The following is a 19,816-nucleotide window of genomic DNA, read 5'->3' as shown; positions in this document are numbered from 1 at the left end:
CGCCTGGGCAGCGAGACCTCATCTCTACAATAAATAAAAAAAAATCAGCCGGGCGTGGTAGCGCATGCCTGTAATTCTGGCTACTCAGAAGGCTGAGGCGGAAGGATTGCCAGAGCCCAGCAGGCGAGGCTGCGGTGGCCGGGAGTGGCCACTGCACTTCAGTCTGGGCGACCAAGTGAGACTCCAACTCAAAAAAAAAAAAAAAAGGTCAGGTTGAAAACACAAGAAAGCAGGGACAACTGATGGATAAAGTCCCAGAGGAGTTTGAAGGGACAGTTACAAGGACACCAGTGACGAGGTTAGCCTTAGAAAGGAGAATTGTTCCTCTGAGACAGGCAAGATATGAGAAAAGGTGGAGAAGTGATGGAGATGGATGAAGACAATGAAGTCACACTTAACAAGAAAGACTATGTGTCACTTCAGTCTGGTAACACCACAGGTTAGCATTTTGCCTGGCACAGGATAAGTGTTAGTGATTTAGCTGTCAATGTTTCCATTCTTTCCTTCTTACCCACATTCTGAAACAGAACATACTATAGAAGGGAAAATAAGCATGCCTTTAAATCCTTAAGAAAAATTCAGGTAAAGACATAAAGACTGGTTGGTGACTTTTAGAGAATTGAGATCATCTTTGGAGAGGTCATCTTCAGAAAATGATCAAATACTCAAATACAGCCGGGTTCAGTGGCTCAGCCTGTAATCCTGTGCTTTGGGAGGTTGAGATGAGTGGATTGCCTGAGCCCGCGGGTTCAAGACCCGCATGGGCAACTTGGCAAGACCTCAACTCTACAATAAATCAAAAATTAGCCAGGCGTGGTAGCACGCGCCTGTAGTTCCAGCTACTTGGAAGGCTGAGGTGGAAGGATGGCTGGAGTCCAGCAGGTCAAGGCTGCGGTGGCCGGGAGCTGCCACTGCACTCTAGTCTGGGCAACAGAGTGAGACTCCAACTCAAAAAAAAAGAAGAAAAGATCAAATATAATAAGAAGTTAACATGGTAGCCAAGCCAACTGACTAACACTTTTAATTCAGATACTTACCCAAATGCAGAAAGGAAGGCACAATCATCATGCAAAATATTTGCTACTCGTTCAAAAACCCTATAGTTGTCTGAATCCCTTTGCTCAAAATATCCAATTATATTTCTTTTGCTGCGCTGTAAAATAAAATATCTAATTATTTTGAAAACATACATAGTTTTATAAACATATTATTGCATTTACCCCTCATTTTGGTACCTAAACTGCTCCAGCTGTTGTTCAACTATCTTCAAATGAAGTATGACTATAATTGCATACTTAGTTTTTAATACCTAGTCTAAAACTATGTTAAGGATTACATTGAGTTGAAAATAATCTTTATCTACAATAAATGTAATTATACACACATTTTCTTCTAGCATTTTATTTTAAATTGTCAAGAAAGAGACAGTTATTTGGTCAGTAACAGCCTTTTCCTAAGTAAGGTAACTAATCCTAAAATGCATTAAAACAGTGTATCCACTCATAACTTGTGACTGTTGGAGAGACTCCTTCATGGATTATTCTCACTCCTACACATCTTACTGGGTATGCCAAAATTAAGACCTTGACCAGTCTTTACCTAGGACATTTCTTACAGTAAGCAACACTGTGTATGAAGTAATTTATCCAGGGCATTGCAAACACAGGACAAAGAGTGTATTACTGCTTGCTCTGAATTGGTGAGTTCCCCAAGCCCAGTGTTCTCCTGTGACACAACCTTCTACACGTGTAGGCATCTATCTGGGCCCTCAGTGTTGCCTCCACAGGACTTGGGGTGGGGTTGAGGCAAGAAAACAAATGCAAACATGCTCACACTGCTTACTGTGATGTGAGCAATAAAGTCCTTTATCTCTGACCCAGGAGTCTTGTGTCTTCTGAAGGAATCCATGGAATAGTAAGTGGTTAACTTATTTGCTTGTAAGTAGAGTAAAAACAAATCTCAAACCTAATAGTGACAATCAGTGATTGTGATAAAGTTCAAATTCGTTTTTTCTTTTGTTGCTTGTTATTTTTAAAACCTACTTGAGTACAAAAAAAAAGAGGTTTGCTAAGGTTATTATCAAGAAAGGGATATTTTAGAGGACACTAAAACTTATACAAAGAGCTGATATAGGAGTGATTAGAGCAGGTACCTGGAAGGTCTCCACTAAGAAAAATATGGAAACTGTATATGCTTGACTTTAACTTACATTTCTTTATAATTTAGGCTTCCCTTTCCCTTCAATTAATTCAAATTAGTACAACTTTAATGTATGCCATATATTTTATCTAGAAGTTCAGGAAAGCATTAGTATTTTCCTTGAGAATTCAAGAAAAATTTAACTCACTAAGTATGCATATGTCAACTCCATTCCAATCAACTACAGAAGAATGTCTAGATTATTTGTTTGCATTAGATCTTGTTTACGAAATTAAACAGGCAATATTCATTTGATCTAGCAAAAGTTGCAACTTACATCAAGAGTAGTAATTTCTGCTAAGTCCCGGATTTCTTGAATAGGGTCACTTTTTTGTTGCCTGATGTAATCTGCAAGTGCTTTCACTGATCGCTGACCTCTGTATTCTCTCTTCATCATCATCCCATTACGGAACAATTTGAGTGTTGGGTATTTGCTTATCCTGTATCTCTGGGCTATATCAGCTAAAGGAATGGTAAAAAAAATTAACTCTCATATTTGGTCAGGGTAAGCCCCTTAGCCTAACAGTCAAAATTTTATAATTACTTAGTGAGAATATTTTGGCTCATGTCATTCTTTTTCAGGGAGAGAGATTTTAAAAAAAGATTAATAATGACTTGAGTTTGTATTAGTTAAGAGGCCAGGCCCTGAACTCATATTGTCTGGGTTTAAGTCAATTTGCCACTTACTAGTCACATGAACTGGTAAATTTCATAAACTCTCCATACCTTAATTTCTCGTCTATTACATAATGATGTAATTTCTACCACATAAGGTTGTTTTAAGGATTAAATGAGATAATACAAATGCATGACATATGAATACTGTCTATAAAAACCAGCTATAATAATTAAGTTTTCTGGGGTGTGATACAATTGAAAATACATAATGATGACAACAGCAGCATAAGGGAGGTAAGTAGGAAGTAAACTATTTTAAATAGTCTAAGGTCTCTGCATTATCCAGGAAAAGGTAAAAGCACTTATAACTGTTTGATAAAATTGCATTGTACTCTCTCAAGAATAAGCAATGGCAGGGCTCGGTGCTCAGTCTATAATCCCGAGCTTTGGGAGGCCGAGATGAGTGAATTGCCTGAGTCCGCAGGTTCGAGACCCACCTGGGCAACTTGGTGAGACCTCATCTCTACAATAAATCAAAAAATTAGCCGGGTGTGGTAGCGGGAGCCTGTAGTTCCGGCTACTTGGAAGGCTGAGGCGGAAGGATCGCTGGAGCCCAGCAAGTCGAGGCTGCAGTGGCCGGGAGCAGCCACTGCACTCCAGTCTGGGTGACAGAGTGAGACTCTAACTCCAAAAAAGAAAAAAAAAGAATAAGCAATTGAAGAATATTAAAAGTATATTAGAAGTTAAAATGGAATATGGGCTCTCAGAAGGCAGGTGGAGAAAAAGGTTATGGTCATTAAATAATGTGGCTGGGCACGGTGACTCACGTCTGTAACCCCAGCACTTTGGGAGGCAGAGGCAAGAGGATTGCCTGAGCCCAGGGCCTCGAGACCAGCCTGGGCAACCTGGTGAGACCTCATCTCTACAATAAATCAAAAAACTAGCCGGGCGTGGTGGCGTGCGTCTGTGGTTCCAGCTATTTGGAAGGCTAAGACAGAAGGATTGCCTGAACCCAGTAGGTTGAGTCTGTAGTGAACGATGGTCATGCCACTGCACTCCAGCCTGGGCAACAAAGTGAGACTCTGATCCCCCCAAAAAGACCAAATAACGCTTTGCTATACTTCACAAGAATGTACGAGAGGAGAAATCATGACTCATTATAAAATTCTTTAAACAGAAGGCAAATTTGAAAAAACAAAGAGAATCACCAGAATCATATATGAGCTGGAGAAGAATGCTTTATTCACCAAATCACAGAAATCTAAAATAATATTAAGAAATTTTAATGTATACATATTTGATAATACTCTCTCTGTTTTAGGAATTGATACTGTCTTGAAGCAGATGAATAGTAGATATATCAGCTATAAGCCTTTATTCAACCTGATAAATTATAAGGAGACATTATGTCTTTGAGGTGTTACAAAGACAATGGATCTTATTACCTGAGCAAGGAATTAATGAGATTAAATTGTTACTACAAACTGAGAAATGAGAGTTTCATAAGCAAGTAAAAATCTCTTAAGTAAAACAGAGACACCTATAATAAGGCAAAAGCCACAAAGGCTTGAGCTTATGCTACTTACAAGAAAACCAATCTGGAGAAATAATAATAATAAAAAAAGAGACTTATCTTCCCAATTAAAAAATGTATTTATTCCCAACACACTACACAATAAAAACTAGCATACTATAAAATAACTTCTGCATGATGCATAGATAAATAGGTTTTTTTAAAAAATGCTGTTATAATTAGATTAAATAGTTCTACTGGCCAATGCTGCAATGTTGTGGTCTGGAGAATGGAAAAGTGTCTTAATTTTTAAGAGTTACTTTTCCCCAAATGTCCATAAGTAGGAGACTGGCTACATGAAGTATGGTACACCTAAATAATGAAGTGCTAAGCTGTGATATAAAGAAATGAAACAGATCTCTGTATGCTGCTAAGGCACAATCTTCAAGAAACACCATCAAGTGAAAAAAGCCAGGTGCAGAAGAGTGTGCATAGGTAAAATATTTTGTGTTACAAATATGGAGAAGAAACGTGAAAAAATATGAATACATACGTATATACATACACATATGTCTACATATGCTTGCTTATATAGTTGTCTTCTCCCTCTCCCCCAAATAAAACACCAATGGGAGAAAATGAGAGGAAAGGTCAGGATAAAATTTAGATTTCCCTTACTATACTCTGGTTTCATATGTTTGACTATGAGATCATGGAAATGTTTAACATTAGGATAAAATTAAGTTTTAAAACATTTTAATATTGGTATTATTATCTTGAACTTAAACACATAAGCATATATTATAGTTAAAGCACATGAGTAATTATGCTAATGCCATTAAAGAATCAAAAATTTCAGCAAAAGAAAAAAAATACAAACTTGAGGCAATTAAGCAAAAGCCCTATAATAATTTGAACTAGAAATACCAGCATGAACTCATGATGTTTTTCTCATTCAGAAATGTACTGCTAAGCTCTTTCTACTGACAGCTATTATCAATAACTTAATGCCAGTAAGTTTGAAGGTTTAGAAAAAACAAAAAATTGGCTGGGCTCGGTGGCTCAGCCTGTAATCCCAGCACTTTGGGAGGCCAAGGTGAGTGGATTGCCTGAGCCCGCAAGTTCGAGACCCGCCTGGACAACTTGGTGAGCCCTCATCTCTACAATAAATCAAAAACTAGCCGGGTGTGGTAGCGCGCACCTGTAATTCCGGCTACTTGGAAGGCTAAGGCGGAAGGATCGCTGGAGCCCAGCAGGTCGAGGCTGCGGTGGCAGGGAGCATGCCACTGCACTCCAGTCTGGGTGATGGATCGAGACGCCAACTCAGAAAAAAAAAAAAATTGCCTATGAAAATGCAACTTACCAAAACTGACCCTAGAAGAAATTTTAAAAATGCTAATTATCCTAAAACTATTGCCGGGTGTGCTGGCACATACCTGAAGTCCCAGCTACTAGGTAAGCTGAGATAGTTCGGTAGTTCAAGAGCAGCCTAGGCAACATAGTGCAACAAACCCCTCTCAAAATAAAAATTTTTTCAAAACAGAACAAAACAAAACCAAAATTATTAAGGAAAATGAATCTGTAATTCCAAGCTTTCCCCAAAGAAAACTCCATTGCTAGACAACTTCACCAGCAAATGTACCAAACATTTAAGAAGCCAATAGTGCCAGTTTTACATAAACTATTCCAGAAAACACAAAAATAAGAAACAGTTCCCAACTAGTTTTTGAGGTCAACATAATCTTTTTGGGAAATCTGACAAGGAAATTATGAGAAAAATATATGTTAATTTTACCTAAGAACATAGATGAAAAACTGGAAAAGAAAATATTAACAAACTAAATTTAGCACTATATGGAAAGGATAATACATCACAATCAAGCTAGATTTAGCCTAGCACTTCAGTTTAGATTAATACTGAAAATCAATTAATGTAAAAGAATAAAAGAGAAAAATGCTACTACCCCTCAAAAGGAGAAAAGCATTTGATAAAAATCAATATCCATGCATGCTTAAACACTCTTAGCAAACTAGGACAAAGAGAGAACTTCCTTAATCTGATAAAGGATAATTTAATAAACAAATACCAAACAACTTAATGGTGAAACACTAAAACCTTTCCTGCTGAGATCAAGAAAGAAATAAAAAAATCTGCTATCACTTCTATAAAACATTGTACTGGAGTTCTTGAGTGGTGTATTAAGAAAACAAAAAAGAGTAAATATACACTAGAAAGGAATAAACAAGAATGTAATTATCCTCAGATGATTTTACTGGGTTCATAGAAAACCCAAAAGGTAATCTATAAAAAGGTTTCCACTTCCAAGTAGGATATAGTAGGTAGCAGAAATTTACTGCTCCTTCAGCAACTAGAAAAAAACTGTTGTTTTTTTAAAAATCACATGTTTAAAGATGATCAGAAATCATGAAAAAATGAAGACCAAATGAACTGACATTCCAGAAAAGGAAGACCATTCCCAGGTAAGTAAAGATCACTGGCCATTTTCTTTCTGATAGGTTTCATATATAATTCCTTTTGGAGATTAAGAGAATTAGACTTGTCAATGGCAAGAAGAAACTGAAATCACAAAAGCTCTTCATAGCTCATGGGCTGGCATGATGGGTTGAAAGGGTCCTGAAACACAAAACAAGTTTCCCCAGAGGATGTTTACCAAGTGCTGGGGTGACACAGGAAACAGGGAAATTGGGCCAGAAAGAGAGTACAATATCCTAAGGCCTTGTGGGGCTTATGAGACAATGTCTACTTGTGCAAGAGTCACACACAGCAAGACATTTGCCAGATTTTGAAGCTACATGGGCCAGAAATTACCTAGATGTTGGGGGAAAACAACATAAACTTTTAAGGCAAACTGGAAGAAAGATACTTGTGATATGTACAAGAGACAATTAATATTCGGAATATACAAAAACTCAACTTTAAAAAGTACTATTAAAAAGATAAGTGGGCTAAAGATATCAGCCAGTTTATGAAATAGCCAATAAACATATCAAAACACACTCAGTTATAATCAAGAAGTTACAGATTAAAACTACGGATAACATTTTTGTCTATCATATCAGCAAAAAAGCAATAATAAAAAATTTTAAACTAACGTTCAATAATATCAAGCCCTATGAAGGTAAAATATTCCTAGTAGGGCTAATTTAGGCCCATTATCAATGTTAATAAGGCTAAACCAGCCTAGGTGGTACTTAATTCTCCAGCAAGAAACAAAGGGATTTTTTTAACCCCCAAAACATTTGGCAGAGAGAATAGGAAATGGGCCCTGAAGGAAAGGAGCTAGTCTTACAGGAAACATCAATTCTCCATTTGTGGCCTAAGTATCACTATGAAAATGGACAGCAGGTGGCACTGCCAATGGTGATATAATTCTTATATCTTTCTAAACTTGGTGAATTAGAGGACATAATGAGAAAACAGAGTTCTAAAAACAAATATGCATAAACTAGGAATAGAATAAATAAGCCTAAACATGGACTGCAGAGGGTCTTAAATGCTAAGTTAAAGGAGTCTGAATCTTATCCTGTTTGTGATAAGCAGCCACTGAGTTGTACAGCCGGGCTTTCAAAATATTAACCTGGCAATAGTAGAGAACCAGAGAGACTAGTAAGGAAGCTACTGTAAGGGTCCTGGCAGAAATTACAGGAGTTCACTAACAAATATTACAACCTTTAGGTTGCCTCAAAATTCTGGTTATGGAGAGAAAAAGGTTCAAAATGTTTAAAGACTATTAGGGGATTAGATACTTGCTTCATTTTCAAACAATATCATGACAGAAGGTGTGCTGAATAGTGAGATGGCCATTAAGTATTAAGAAGCAACATTTTAAAAATTACATTGGGCCGGGCTCGGTGGCTCAGCCTGTAATCCCAGCACTTTGGGAGGCTGAGGCGAGTGGATTGCCTAAGCCCTCAGGTTCATGTCCAGCCCAGGCAACTTGGCGAGACCTCGTCTCTACAATAAAAAATAAAAAATAAATTAGCGGGGCATGGTAGTGCACGCCTGTAGTTCCAGCTACTTGGAAGGCTGAAGTGAAAGGATCACCAGAGTCCAGCAGGTCGACACTGGGGTGACAGTGAGCATGCCGCTGCACTCCAGCCTGGGCGATGGAGTGAGACTCTAACAAAAAAAAAAAAAAAAATCACATTGATCAATAATCTCAGACATAATGGCAACTTTTTTATAAGCTTTGGCCAAAAGTGATCTTAAGATAATTACAAAGTGACATTTTGACAATATAACAAAGAGTGACTTAAGGGGTATAATAAAAAGGCTTTTTAAATTAACTGAATAGATCAAATGTTAAAATGGATGTCAGAGGAATTATAAACTTCAGAAGGTTAGCAGCTTACTGATTGGAAAATTAGCATGTACTTTTGCTTCAATGGTCACTTACTTTTCCTTGACAGGTCCTGTCTGCCTGCCTGCCTGCCTCACTAATGCCCAGCAGGGATCCAAATGGGGAAATCACCTCATGCTCTGGTCTCAGCAATGTCACTCCCTGCTATGATTATCCACGGCAGAAAACACAAAGAGGCAGATGATTTCAACAGAAAAGTATTACCATTCTAGTTCCAGAGAAGGACCACTGTTGGCTATGTACCTCTTTCTATTCTCAAACCATTCCCTCCACCCCAAGCAAACAACCCAAAACACACACACACACACACACACATACACACACACACACACACACACACACACACACACACACACAAACATCCTAAACAGAATAATTACACATAGTCTAAAAGCTTACTGAGAACTCAGGCTTAAAATGCTCACACAAATTCTGTTGTATGCACGTGAATTCTTCACTTTGTATTTTCTTGTTTTTATTATGGCATTTATGTTTAACTCTTATAAAAGTTTCTCAGCTTCCAAAAAGTAAGGCTCAAGTTGCACTAGAAGACAAGTGGATATATGGATATATGGATATATGGGTGTATGTGCTTGGATATATGGGTGTATGTGCTAACTCAAGTACAATTACAAAGTACTTTCCTAAAAATGCTTCTGGGAGTCTGAAAGTTATCAACTGGCCAGCAAACACATAAATGCCTCCTGCTTAGTGCCATACAGCCTAAGGCCACTGGAGGTCAGCAGAGAACCTGATCCCAGCAGGGGCAAACTGGTGGGACTTTCTAGATCTGAGACAGGACACCAAGCAAGACCATCAGAGAGATTGATGAATGCTGCTCCCAAACTCCCCAAATGAGGAGGCTGCAGAAGATAAGATGAGATGTGATCATGATCCACAGCTGAAGCACCGGCATGTTTCACTTGTGTGTGCCCATGCGTGTTATATGTTTACGTTTATGTTTAGAAAATTTGGAAAACAATTACAGGGAAGAAAATAAGAACCTTTTGTAATCCAACTACCACTGGGAAAAACCACTGTTAACATTCTGGGTTACATCTTGCTAACTTTGAAGAAATGCTGCTTAATTAGCAATGATATGTTTCAATCAAGAAAAAAAAAAACTCTGAGGTTAGTCAAATAAGAAGATCCTAGAGCAATACTAGCAGAATGGGTTTTAGGATCTTGGAAAAAAATTCTAGAAAGAGTAGAGCATTACCAACACTCTCAATGGCACTAAGATCAATATTGTGTGGAAAAATATAAAAATAAACTCAACTGGAAAATGATACAAATGAGACAGACTCTGAATGTAAGTTTCAGAATCATTTGAACAAATTTATTTTCCTTTTAAGGTACACACATTAAGAACATAATTTTAAAATCTGTATACAAATGAGTCTAAAATAGTTCTTATACTAGGTATAAAAAATTCCAAGTGCCCCTATCTCTCACCATATACAAAAATCAACTGAAAATGGATTAAAGACCTAAATGCAAGACCCAAAACAATCACTAGAAGGAAACATGCTCCAAGATATTGGTCTGGGTAAGGATTTTATGGCTAAGTCTTTAAAAGCACAGTCAACAGAAGCAAAAACAGACAAATGGGATTATATCAAACTTTATGTATAAAAACCAAGCTTTTATATATAAAAAGTATTTGTAGAGCAAAAGAAACAATCAACAGAGTGAAGAAATAGTCTGCAGAATCAGAGAAAATACTTGTAAACTATTCATCCAACAGGGAGTAATATCCAGAATACACAAGAAACTCAAGCAACTCAACAGCAAACAAACAAACAAAAACTATTTTTAAAAGGGCAAATGATCTAAAACAGACATTTCTCAAGAGAAGACATACAAATGGCCAAAATATATATGAAAAAATGCACAACATCACTAACAATGAGGGAAATTCAGATCAAAACCACAATGAGATATCATCTCACCCCAGTTACAATGGCTATTATAAAAAAGACAAAAATAACTAATGCTGCTGAGGATATGGAGAAAGGGGAATGCTTATACACTGTTGGTGGGAATGTAAATTAGCACAGCCACTGTGGAAAACAGTATGGAGGTTCCTCAAAAAACTGAAAATCAAACTACCACCCAACAATCCCACTATTGGTTATTTTTCCAAAATAAGTATATCAAAGAGATATCTGTACCCCCATGTTTATTTCAGCACAACGATAGCCAAAATATGGAATTAACCTAAGTGTCTCATCAACAGATGAATGGATGAAGAAAATGTTGTACATATAAACAATGGAATACTATTCAGCCATTAAAAAAAGAATGAAATCCTGTCATTCACAGCAACATGGATGCAACTGGAAGGCATATGTTAAGTGAAATAAGCCAGGTACAGAAAGCTAAATATTGCATGTTCTCACTCAGAATGTGGGAGAGAGTGTAGAACTGTGGTATTTGAGGCTAGGAAGGGTAGAGAGGAGGGGAGGATAGGGAGAGGGTTGCCTAATGGATAAAAAACTACAGCTAGATAGGAGGAATGAGTTCCAATTTTCTATATCACTGTAGGGTGACTATAGTTAACAATAATTTATTGCATATTTTCAAGTAGCTAGAAGGAAGAATTACCCTGATTGGATCATTATACATTATATACATGTTTACAACTGTTACTCTGAACCCTATAAATATATACAATTATCACATGTCAGTTTTAAAAAAATTGAAGTGATAAGAAAATACCGTTTTGTGGTTCACCTCTCTTTTCTTCTTTTGAGACAGGGTTTTGCTCTATTGCCCAGGTGGAGTGCAATGGTGTCATCACAGCTCACTGCAAACTTAAACACCTGGGCTCAAGCAATCTTCCTGCCTCAGCCTCTCGAGTAGCTAGGACTACAGTCATGCACCACCCCATCCAGCTAATTTTTTTATTTTTTGTGGAGACAGGGTCTCACTATGTTGTCCAATCTAGTCTTAAACATCTGGCCTCCCGCGTCAGCCTCCCAAATCGGTGGGACTATAGGTGTAAGCCACCGTACCTGGCTGAAGTTCATTTTTTCTTAGTTTTTTTGTTATATATATATAATCGTGCCTTATAATCAATGATGAGTTAATCTGGTGAAATATAGCAGAAAATACTTTATTTTAATGTTGGAGAGATAATGAGATAACCTTCTTAAAGTACTTGACATAGTGCCTATAAAACTATGGTTCATAAATGCTGGTTACTGTTTATTATTCATTTATCCATCCATCTATTCAACAGCTACAACTGAACACCTACTATGTGCTAGGTACCACCGTAGTGCTAGAGATAAAAAGGTAAAAAGACAAAGTCGCTATCTCCTAGAGCATAAATTTTGTCATTATTAATATTACTACAGCCGCTAATACTACTTCTAATTGTTTCCACAGACTAAAATCTTAAATAAAATTCTTAAATGAATGAAAATGAAAAACTCAGGACAGTCACACAGAGAACTGTGGGTCAGTTTCCAAAAGCCATCAAGTAACTCTAAGCATTCTGTAAAATGTCAGTAAAAGCCTATTTGAGAAAACATTTTAAATTCAATAATTGGGTTGAAGGTCACTTATTATAGTGAAAATAAATGAATTACAATTACAATTAACAATATCACAGTCCTCCTGTACATTGCAGATTTCTAGCTTCTTCCACACTTTCCACATTTCTCATAAACTATAAGGCAACAAGGCACTTCTACTTGCTTTTTCCTTAACCAATGACAAACTCACATTTAGAGACTTAAAATACCAACTTTCTAACATTTTGAAAAGTTTATAGAAGAGATGAAAAAGTAATATATTATATCCTCACCTAGTTTCAACATGTTACCACATATGGTTACCACATTTATTTTTCTCACTACATACACATAAACATGCACTTTTTGTGGACAGTGCTGAATCAAGTTCAGTGATTTCTTTTTAAGAAACACTGTAACACTGTACATGACTTAGTAAGTGGGGGGCTTTTGGTCCAAGAACAAAAGATTCTACCTCAGTATAAGGCTGAGTCCCATAGTATAAAAACAATAATACCACATACAAGCAAGTACAGTTTTGCTTACATAATGACCCATTAGAGATCATTTAAACAGACTATTTTATAATTCACAAAACATTTTAAGTCATTTTTATACAGAAATAGATGAATTATCCATTTCTATGAGGAATTTCATTTAAGTTACCTTATTTTGACCTTCAAAATAGTGTAGTTAGCTGGTAAAAGTTGTATACTCCTGCGTTACCATCTGGCTTCCCACATTTACTATGGAACCTTAGAAAATCACTCAGTCTCTCTTCTTTCAATGTGTTTAGCTGCAAAATGGTAACACACTCCAACTCCCTGAAAGCCCAATGTTCTTTCCCACCTCAGAAACTTCACATCCACTGCTACTTCTGTCGGAACCGTCCTCTTCCCCTACTTCTCTTGAAAATTCCTATACTTCCTTCAGGTTTTATATCATTTCCTCAGAAAGAACTTCCTTATTCCCCCCAGACTTAGTGAGCTTCATATTATCTCATAGCATTCAATATCTTCCTTTCAAAACAATTATCACAATATGCAATTGAGTTATTTCTCTTGCCTTTCTGAGTGTTTGGTCCATTGCTGTATTCCTAGGGCCTTCCACATTGTGTTACGTAGGGTGGAGATAAAGTCTGTTTCCTGAATGAATGACTAATACTATCTAACTCAAGGTGTGATGAATTGTGGTAAAGTTAACTGAAATAATATGTATAAGAACATGCCTAAACCCAAGCAGTACTCAAAAAACAATAGGGTTTTTTCCCCCAGGCAATTTCACTGAAACTTTTTACAGGAAATTTTCCAAGAAATAATACTATTACTTTGGATGAGCAGTCTCAGTGAAGCAGTGAGTAAGTAAGAAGCAAGGCAGACAGACTAAAGTATTAGAGGGCAGTACAGAGTAAGGTGCCACAATACCAGACCGGTGATTAATAAGAACAAGACATAGTGAGATTGATGGTATCTTGATTCTGAGGCTACCTTCAGCTCTTGCTAAGAAGTTTCTACCTAACAACAATTAATCCTAAAGCAACAAGTATAAATACTTGGCTGGAAAGATTATTATTAGGAAGTACAGACCACAAAAAGCAAAAATTTTTATTTACCTAAAGGCAAAATTGTCAAAGCAGAAAATCCTATGGACATTACATAAAACACATTGGAACTAATAATTTCTAGCACACAAGATTGGTATAAAAATCAATGTTATTTCCATAAACTAACAACAAAAAACTAAAAATTAAAATTTAAAAATTAATGCTATATATAATAGCACCCAAAAATAAATCCTTAGTGAGAAATCTCACAAAAGATGTGCAAAGCCCAAGAAAAATTATCAAATAGAAAGTAAGGGGTATTATACAAAATTATTAACAAATACTCCTCAAAACTATCAAGGTTGAGACAGATAAATGGACAGAGCAGAGGTAACCAAGGAGATCTGAAGACTAAATGTAATATCCTGGAACAACAACAACAAAAAGGTAAAAGTGTAACAGCTGATAAAATCCAAATAAAGTCTACCATTTAGTTAACACTAATGTACCAATGTTAGTTTCTTAGGTTTTGACAAATGTACCATAGTAATATAAGATGTTGATGTTAGGGTAAAATGGGTAAGAAGTATATAAGAAAACTCTCTATTATCTTTGCAAATTTTCTGTATATCTACAATTACTCCAAAAATAAAGTTGTTTTGTGTTTGTTTGTTTTGAGTCAGAGACACTCTGTCACCCAGGCTGGAGTGCAGTGGCATGCTCACAGCCACCATAGCCTTGACCTGCTGGGTTCAGGTAATCCTTCCGCCAGAGCTTTCTAAGTAGCTGGAACTACAAGCACGTGATACCATGCCCAGATTATTTTTTGATTTATTGTAGAGATGAGGTCTCACCAAGTTGCCCAGGCTGCTCTCAAACACCTGAGTTCAGGCAATCCTCTCGCCTAGGCCTTCCAAAGTGCTGGGATTACATACAGGCTTGAGTCACCACACCTGGCTGAGTTGTGTTTTTTTTTAAATATAATTTCCAATAGCATCAAAAAACAAGAAATGCCTAGGAATTTAACAAAGACATATAAGACATGTAGGCTAAAAGTCATAAAACACTGCTGAGAGAAACTAAAAATACCTAAATGGGAAGATATACAATGTTCATGGATTAGAAGACTCAATATTGTTAAAATAACAATTCTCCACAAATTGTTATAGGAATTCAAAGTAATCCCAATTAAAATCTTTTTTAATGCTGCCATTAGAAACTAACAAGCTGATTCTAAAAGTCATATGGAAATCCAAAGCAACCAGAACATCCAAACCACTTTGAAAAAAAAGTACAAAGTTGAAAGCTTTACTCTTCCAGACTTTAAGAATTTTTATAAGCCACAGTAACCTAGGAAGTATGATATTGATATGCACATAGAGAAACAGATCAACGGTACAGAAAACAGAGATCAGAAATAGACATACACGTTGAATTAGTTTATTTCAAAAAAGGTGCAATGACAGTAAGAAAGAATAGTCTTTTCAACAAATAATGCCAGAACAGCTTGATAACTACATGCAAAAACACAAATTCCAATTCATACAGTGTGCAAATTAACTCCAAATGGATCATAGATAACAATGTAAACTATACTATAACATTTATAAGTGAAAACACAGCAAAAAATCTTTGTGATCTTGCATGTAACAGACTATTCTGTTACAAAATCAAAAGTATATCTCATTTTTAAAAATTGATAAATAAGACTTCAGCAAAAAGCCGGGCTCGATGGCTCAGCCTGTAATCCCACGCCTTTGGGAGGCTGAGGTGAGTGGATTGCCTGAGCCTGTGGGTTCAAGACCCACCTGGGCAGCGAGACCTCATCTCTACAATAAAAAAAAAAAAAAAAAAAAAAAAATCAGCCAGGCATGGTAGTGCATACCTGTAATTCCAGCTACTTGGAAGGCTGAGGCGAAAGGATCGCCGGAGCCCAGCAGATCGAGGCTGCAGTGGCTGGGAGCAGCCACTGCACTCCAGTCTGGGCAACAGAGTGAGACTCCAACTCAAAAAAAAAAAAAAAGTATACTACAAAACTACAGTAATCAAAATGTGTGGAACTGGCATAAAAATAGACATACAGACCATGGAACAGACTAGGGAGCCCAGAAAGAAACTTGTATGTATGTGTGGTAAAATGATTTGACAAGGGTGCCAAGACCACTTAATGGAGAAAGGACAGTTTCTTCAACAAATGGTGCTGGGACATCTAAATATTCATATGCAAAATAATAAAGTTGGATCCTTATACTTTATATATAAAACTTAACTAAAAATAGATCAAAGACCAAAATAAATCATAAGACCTAAAACTATAACACTCTTAGGAAAAAAACACAAGAGAAAAGCTTCATGACTAGATCTGCAATGATTTCTTGAAAATATCACTCAAAGCACAGACAACAAATATAAAAATAGGTATACTGCATCATATACAAAGAACTCCTACATTTCAACAACAGGGAAAAAAATCTGATTTAAAAATGGGCAAAGAATTTGAATAAACATATCTGCAAAGAAGATATACAAATGATCAACAAGCATATGAAAAGATACTCAACATCACTAATCATTGTGGATATGCAAAACAAATGAAATATCTATACCTCACACCTATTAGGATGGCTATTATTAAAAAAAAAAAAAAAAAGAGAGAGAGAGAGCCCATGAGGTGCAATGTCCCTGTAGTCCCAGCTACTCAGGAAGTTGAAGCAGAAGGTTCCCTTGAGCCCAAAGATGAACCTGGGCAACATAGTGAGATATCATCTCAAATAAACACACAAACAAACACACAAACAAACAAAAAAGAACAACCCACCACCCACAACAATAAAAAAAGAAAATAACAGGTAATGATGAGTGTGTAGAGAAATTAGAACCCTTGGCCTCTACTAATGTAAAATGGTGCAGCCACTGTGAAAGACAATATGGTAGTTCCTCACAAATTAAACAACTACCATAAAATCCAACAATTCTCTGCTGGGTATACATCCAAAAAGAAATTAAAAGCAAGGTCCCTAAGAGATGTTTGTATACCCATGTTCATAGCAGCATTATTCACAAAAGCCAAGAGGTAGAAGCAAGACAAGTGTCCATCAGTGGGCAAATGGATGAAAAAGATGTGATACATACACAAAATGGAATACCATTCAGTCTTAAAAAGGAAGGAAATCTGAGACATGCTACAACATGGATAAGCCTTAAGAACGTTATGCTAAGTGAAACATGCCAGTCATAAAAACACAGATATTGTATGACTCCATTATATAGAGTATCTAGAGTAGTCATATTCCTACAGAAAGTAGAATGGTGGTTGCCAGGAACTGGGGCAAGGGGACAGTGGGTAGTTGTTGCACAACAGGTACAGAGTTTCTGTTTTGCAAGACCGAAAATGGTCTGCAGACTGGTTGAACACTAATGTAACACTACTGAACTGTACAGTTAAAAACAGTAAGATAGTAAGTTTTATATTATGTGTATTTTACACACAGTTTTTAAAAAGATATCCTCAAGAGAGTAGAATGGGAGAAAATATTTGCAAATTACACAGCTGAAAAAAGATTTGTATTAATAATACATAAAAACTCTCAAAACTCAGTAAGAAAAAAAATAATCCAATAGAAATGTAGAAGATGTGAACAGACACTTCACAAATACACAAATGTCATATAATCATGAAATATTTTTAACATCATTAATTATTAGAAAAATGCAAATTAAACCACAAAAAGACACTACTTCAAATGCATTAGGATAAGTAAAATTTAATAGTCTGCCCATTTCAAGTGTTGACAAGAATATGGGACAACTGGAAGCCTCATATACTAGTGGATATTTAAAACAGTAATTTCTCAAAAAGTTAAACATACATCTACCATATAATGCAGGCGTTTTACAACTAGGCATTTGCCCAGGATAAATGAAAGCAAATGCATGTACAAAGACTTACACCTGAATGTTCATAGCAGCTTTATTTGTAATAGCTAAAAGGTAGAACAACCCAAATGTTTGTCAGTAGGTGAATGGATCAATACATTGTATATAGAGCCAGCCACATAATGAAAAGCAACTAAATGATAAAAATGAATGACACATGAAACATGGAATAATCAAAAACTAAACATGCTGGAACCAAAACAACAACAACAAAAAAACCAGACAAGAAGCAAATACATACTATGTGATTCTACTTATATAGAATTCTAGAAAATGCCAACTAATTTAAAGTGACAGAAAGCAGATGGTCCCCTGAGGACGATGGATGTGGGGGAAAGAGGGGAGAGAGGGACCACAAAAGGGTACAAGTAAAATTGTGGGGAAGGACAGATAATGTTTGATATCTTGATTGCGGTGGTGGCTTCATGAATATATACATGTATCAAAATCTATAAAATTGTACCATTTAAACTTGTGCAGTTTATTATATGTCAATTAACCTCAATAAATTTCAAAAAAACTTCTTTTTAAAAAAAGCAAAGTTGTTTTTTAGGACTGAGCAATCTATTTTCAAAGCAATGGTACCTGTGTGAGTATGAAAATTAAAGTCATTTAAATGGTTGGAAAAAACAAATATTACCAAAGAACAATTTGCCTATCGGGAATTTCTATTCAGAACATGGCATTCTGTACCCAAGTCATTAATTTTCTACCAAAATTCCTGTCTATTTTTTAGAATATAAATTTTTCTCAAAATATAGCTTCAGTGGAAATCTAAAATTTGTCTTAAGTGATATTTTCAACGTTCTTCCATTCTAAATATGCAGTAGTTCTTTTTATTTCTCCTTTGGCCTTGGAATGTTTAGAAGTATGCTTTCTAATTCCTAAATAAATGAACATTTTTTGCCTCATTTCTCTTTCTAGCTTAATTAAGCTATGATTAGAGAATATAACCTATAGAATAAAAATCTTTTAAATTTTTTGAACCTTGTTTTTTGGACTGATATGTAGTTGATGTTCATAAATGTTCCTTGTGGACCTCTAAAGAATGAATTTCTTGCAACTGACTAATGTAGTATTCCATTTATGGAAATAATCGATCTATGATTATGTGAAATTTGTTAATTGTGGTGTACCAATGTTATATATCCTTAGTATATTTTTTTCTTTAGTCTATTAGTCTTATTACTGAAAGAGGTTTTATTAAAATCTCCCACTATGACGGTAGATTTGCCTATTTTCTCTTAAAGTTCTGCAAATTTTTACTTCATCTATTTTTGAAGTTATATTAAGGTTCATATAACTTTCAATTATGTCTTTCTATTGAATTTAATCATCTCAAAATGAAGAGATATTCCTTCACTAGCAATATTTCTCCCCTAGAGAAAAAACAGTTTTCTTTTAGTTAGCATTTTCCTGGCGTACCCTTTTGCCTCAGCAGTAAATAAACTAGGTTTTGTTTCCTGTTTTAAAAAAGAAAAGAAAAGAAAAAAAAAGAACATAGAATTCTTAAGATTCTTTCAGTTCAAAACCTCTATAATTCAATTGACACATAAGGGGTCAACAAAAGTATAGTCTATCTTAAAATCACTAAAGAGTGTGGAATTTGTAAACAGATCATCAATAAGCATTTCATGATGTCGTTTTTTAAGTGAAGAATTACAAAGAGGAAAAAAATCTTTAGAGAGAATATGCAATAGTTTAGATATAACTTTCATCCGTAACTAATTTCCTTATTTTCATTAGTAACTAATTTTACAGACATCTCTAGTAGACTGAAAAGCATATGTACTGTGGCTATTTGCTAAAAAGAAAACTTACTAGCAACAATGTCAAATTTTCTTTAAAAGTTATCTGTTTAAAACATAGAGTAAATGATATTTATGACTCAATAATATAAATATCAATTTTTCTTACCATTGACTGTAAGTTTTAGAGCATAATTTCAGGTTCTGTGGCTCAAATTTAGTAAAAGTAGGGACTCTTACCTGCACTGTAATGCCTAATTAAATAAAAAAATTTGAAGTGAGAATCCACACCACAAGCTTCATGTTCTCTGTCAGTTGAAAAGTCAGAGAAAATATCTTGAAAGCAGTATGAAAAT

General features: G+C 35.7%; 1 protein-coding gene across 2 annotated transcripts in view; it reads right to left on the bottom strand.

Moving 5' to 3' along the window:
* ERP44 (endoplasmic reticulum protein 44) overlaps positions 1-19,816 on the bottom strand; it is a 113,182-nt gene that overhangs the window by 31,434 nt on the left and 61,932 nt on the right. For both annotated transcript variants that reach the window (XM_008059508.1, XM_021713108.1), the window contains exons 5-6: positions 2,477-2,661; positions 1,038-1,153 (exon numbers count right to left, since the gene is read on the bottom strand). In XM_008059508.1, the coding sequence (XP_008057699.1) occupies positions 1,038-1,153; positions 2,477-2,661 (301 nt within the window). The remainder of the gene's footprint in view (positions 1-1,037; positions 1,154-2,476; positions 2,662-19,816) is intronic.

The sequence above is a fragment of the Carlito syrichta genome, unplaced genomic scaffold, assembly GCF_000164805.1.
Source record: "Carlito syrichta isolate Samal-C Ts95f unplaced genomic scaffold, Tarsius_syrichta-2.0.1 Scaffold304224, whole genome shotgun sequence".
Lineage (NCBI taxonomy): Eukaryota > Metazoa > Chordata > Mammalia > Primates > Tarsiidae > Carlito > Carlito syrichta.
Note: the sequence above shows the minus strand (reverse complement) of the source record. Positions and strands in the feature narration are given on the sequence as shown.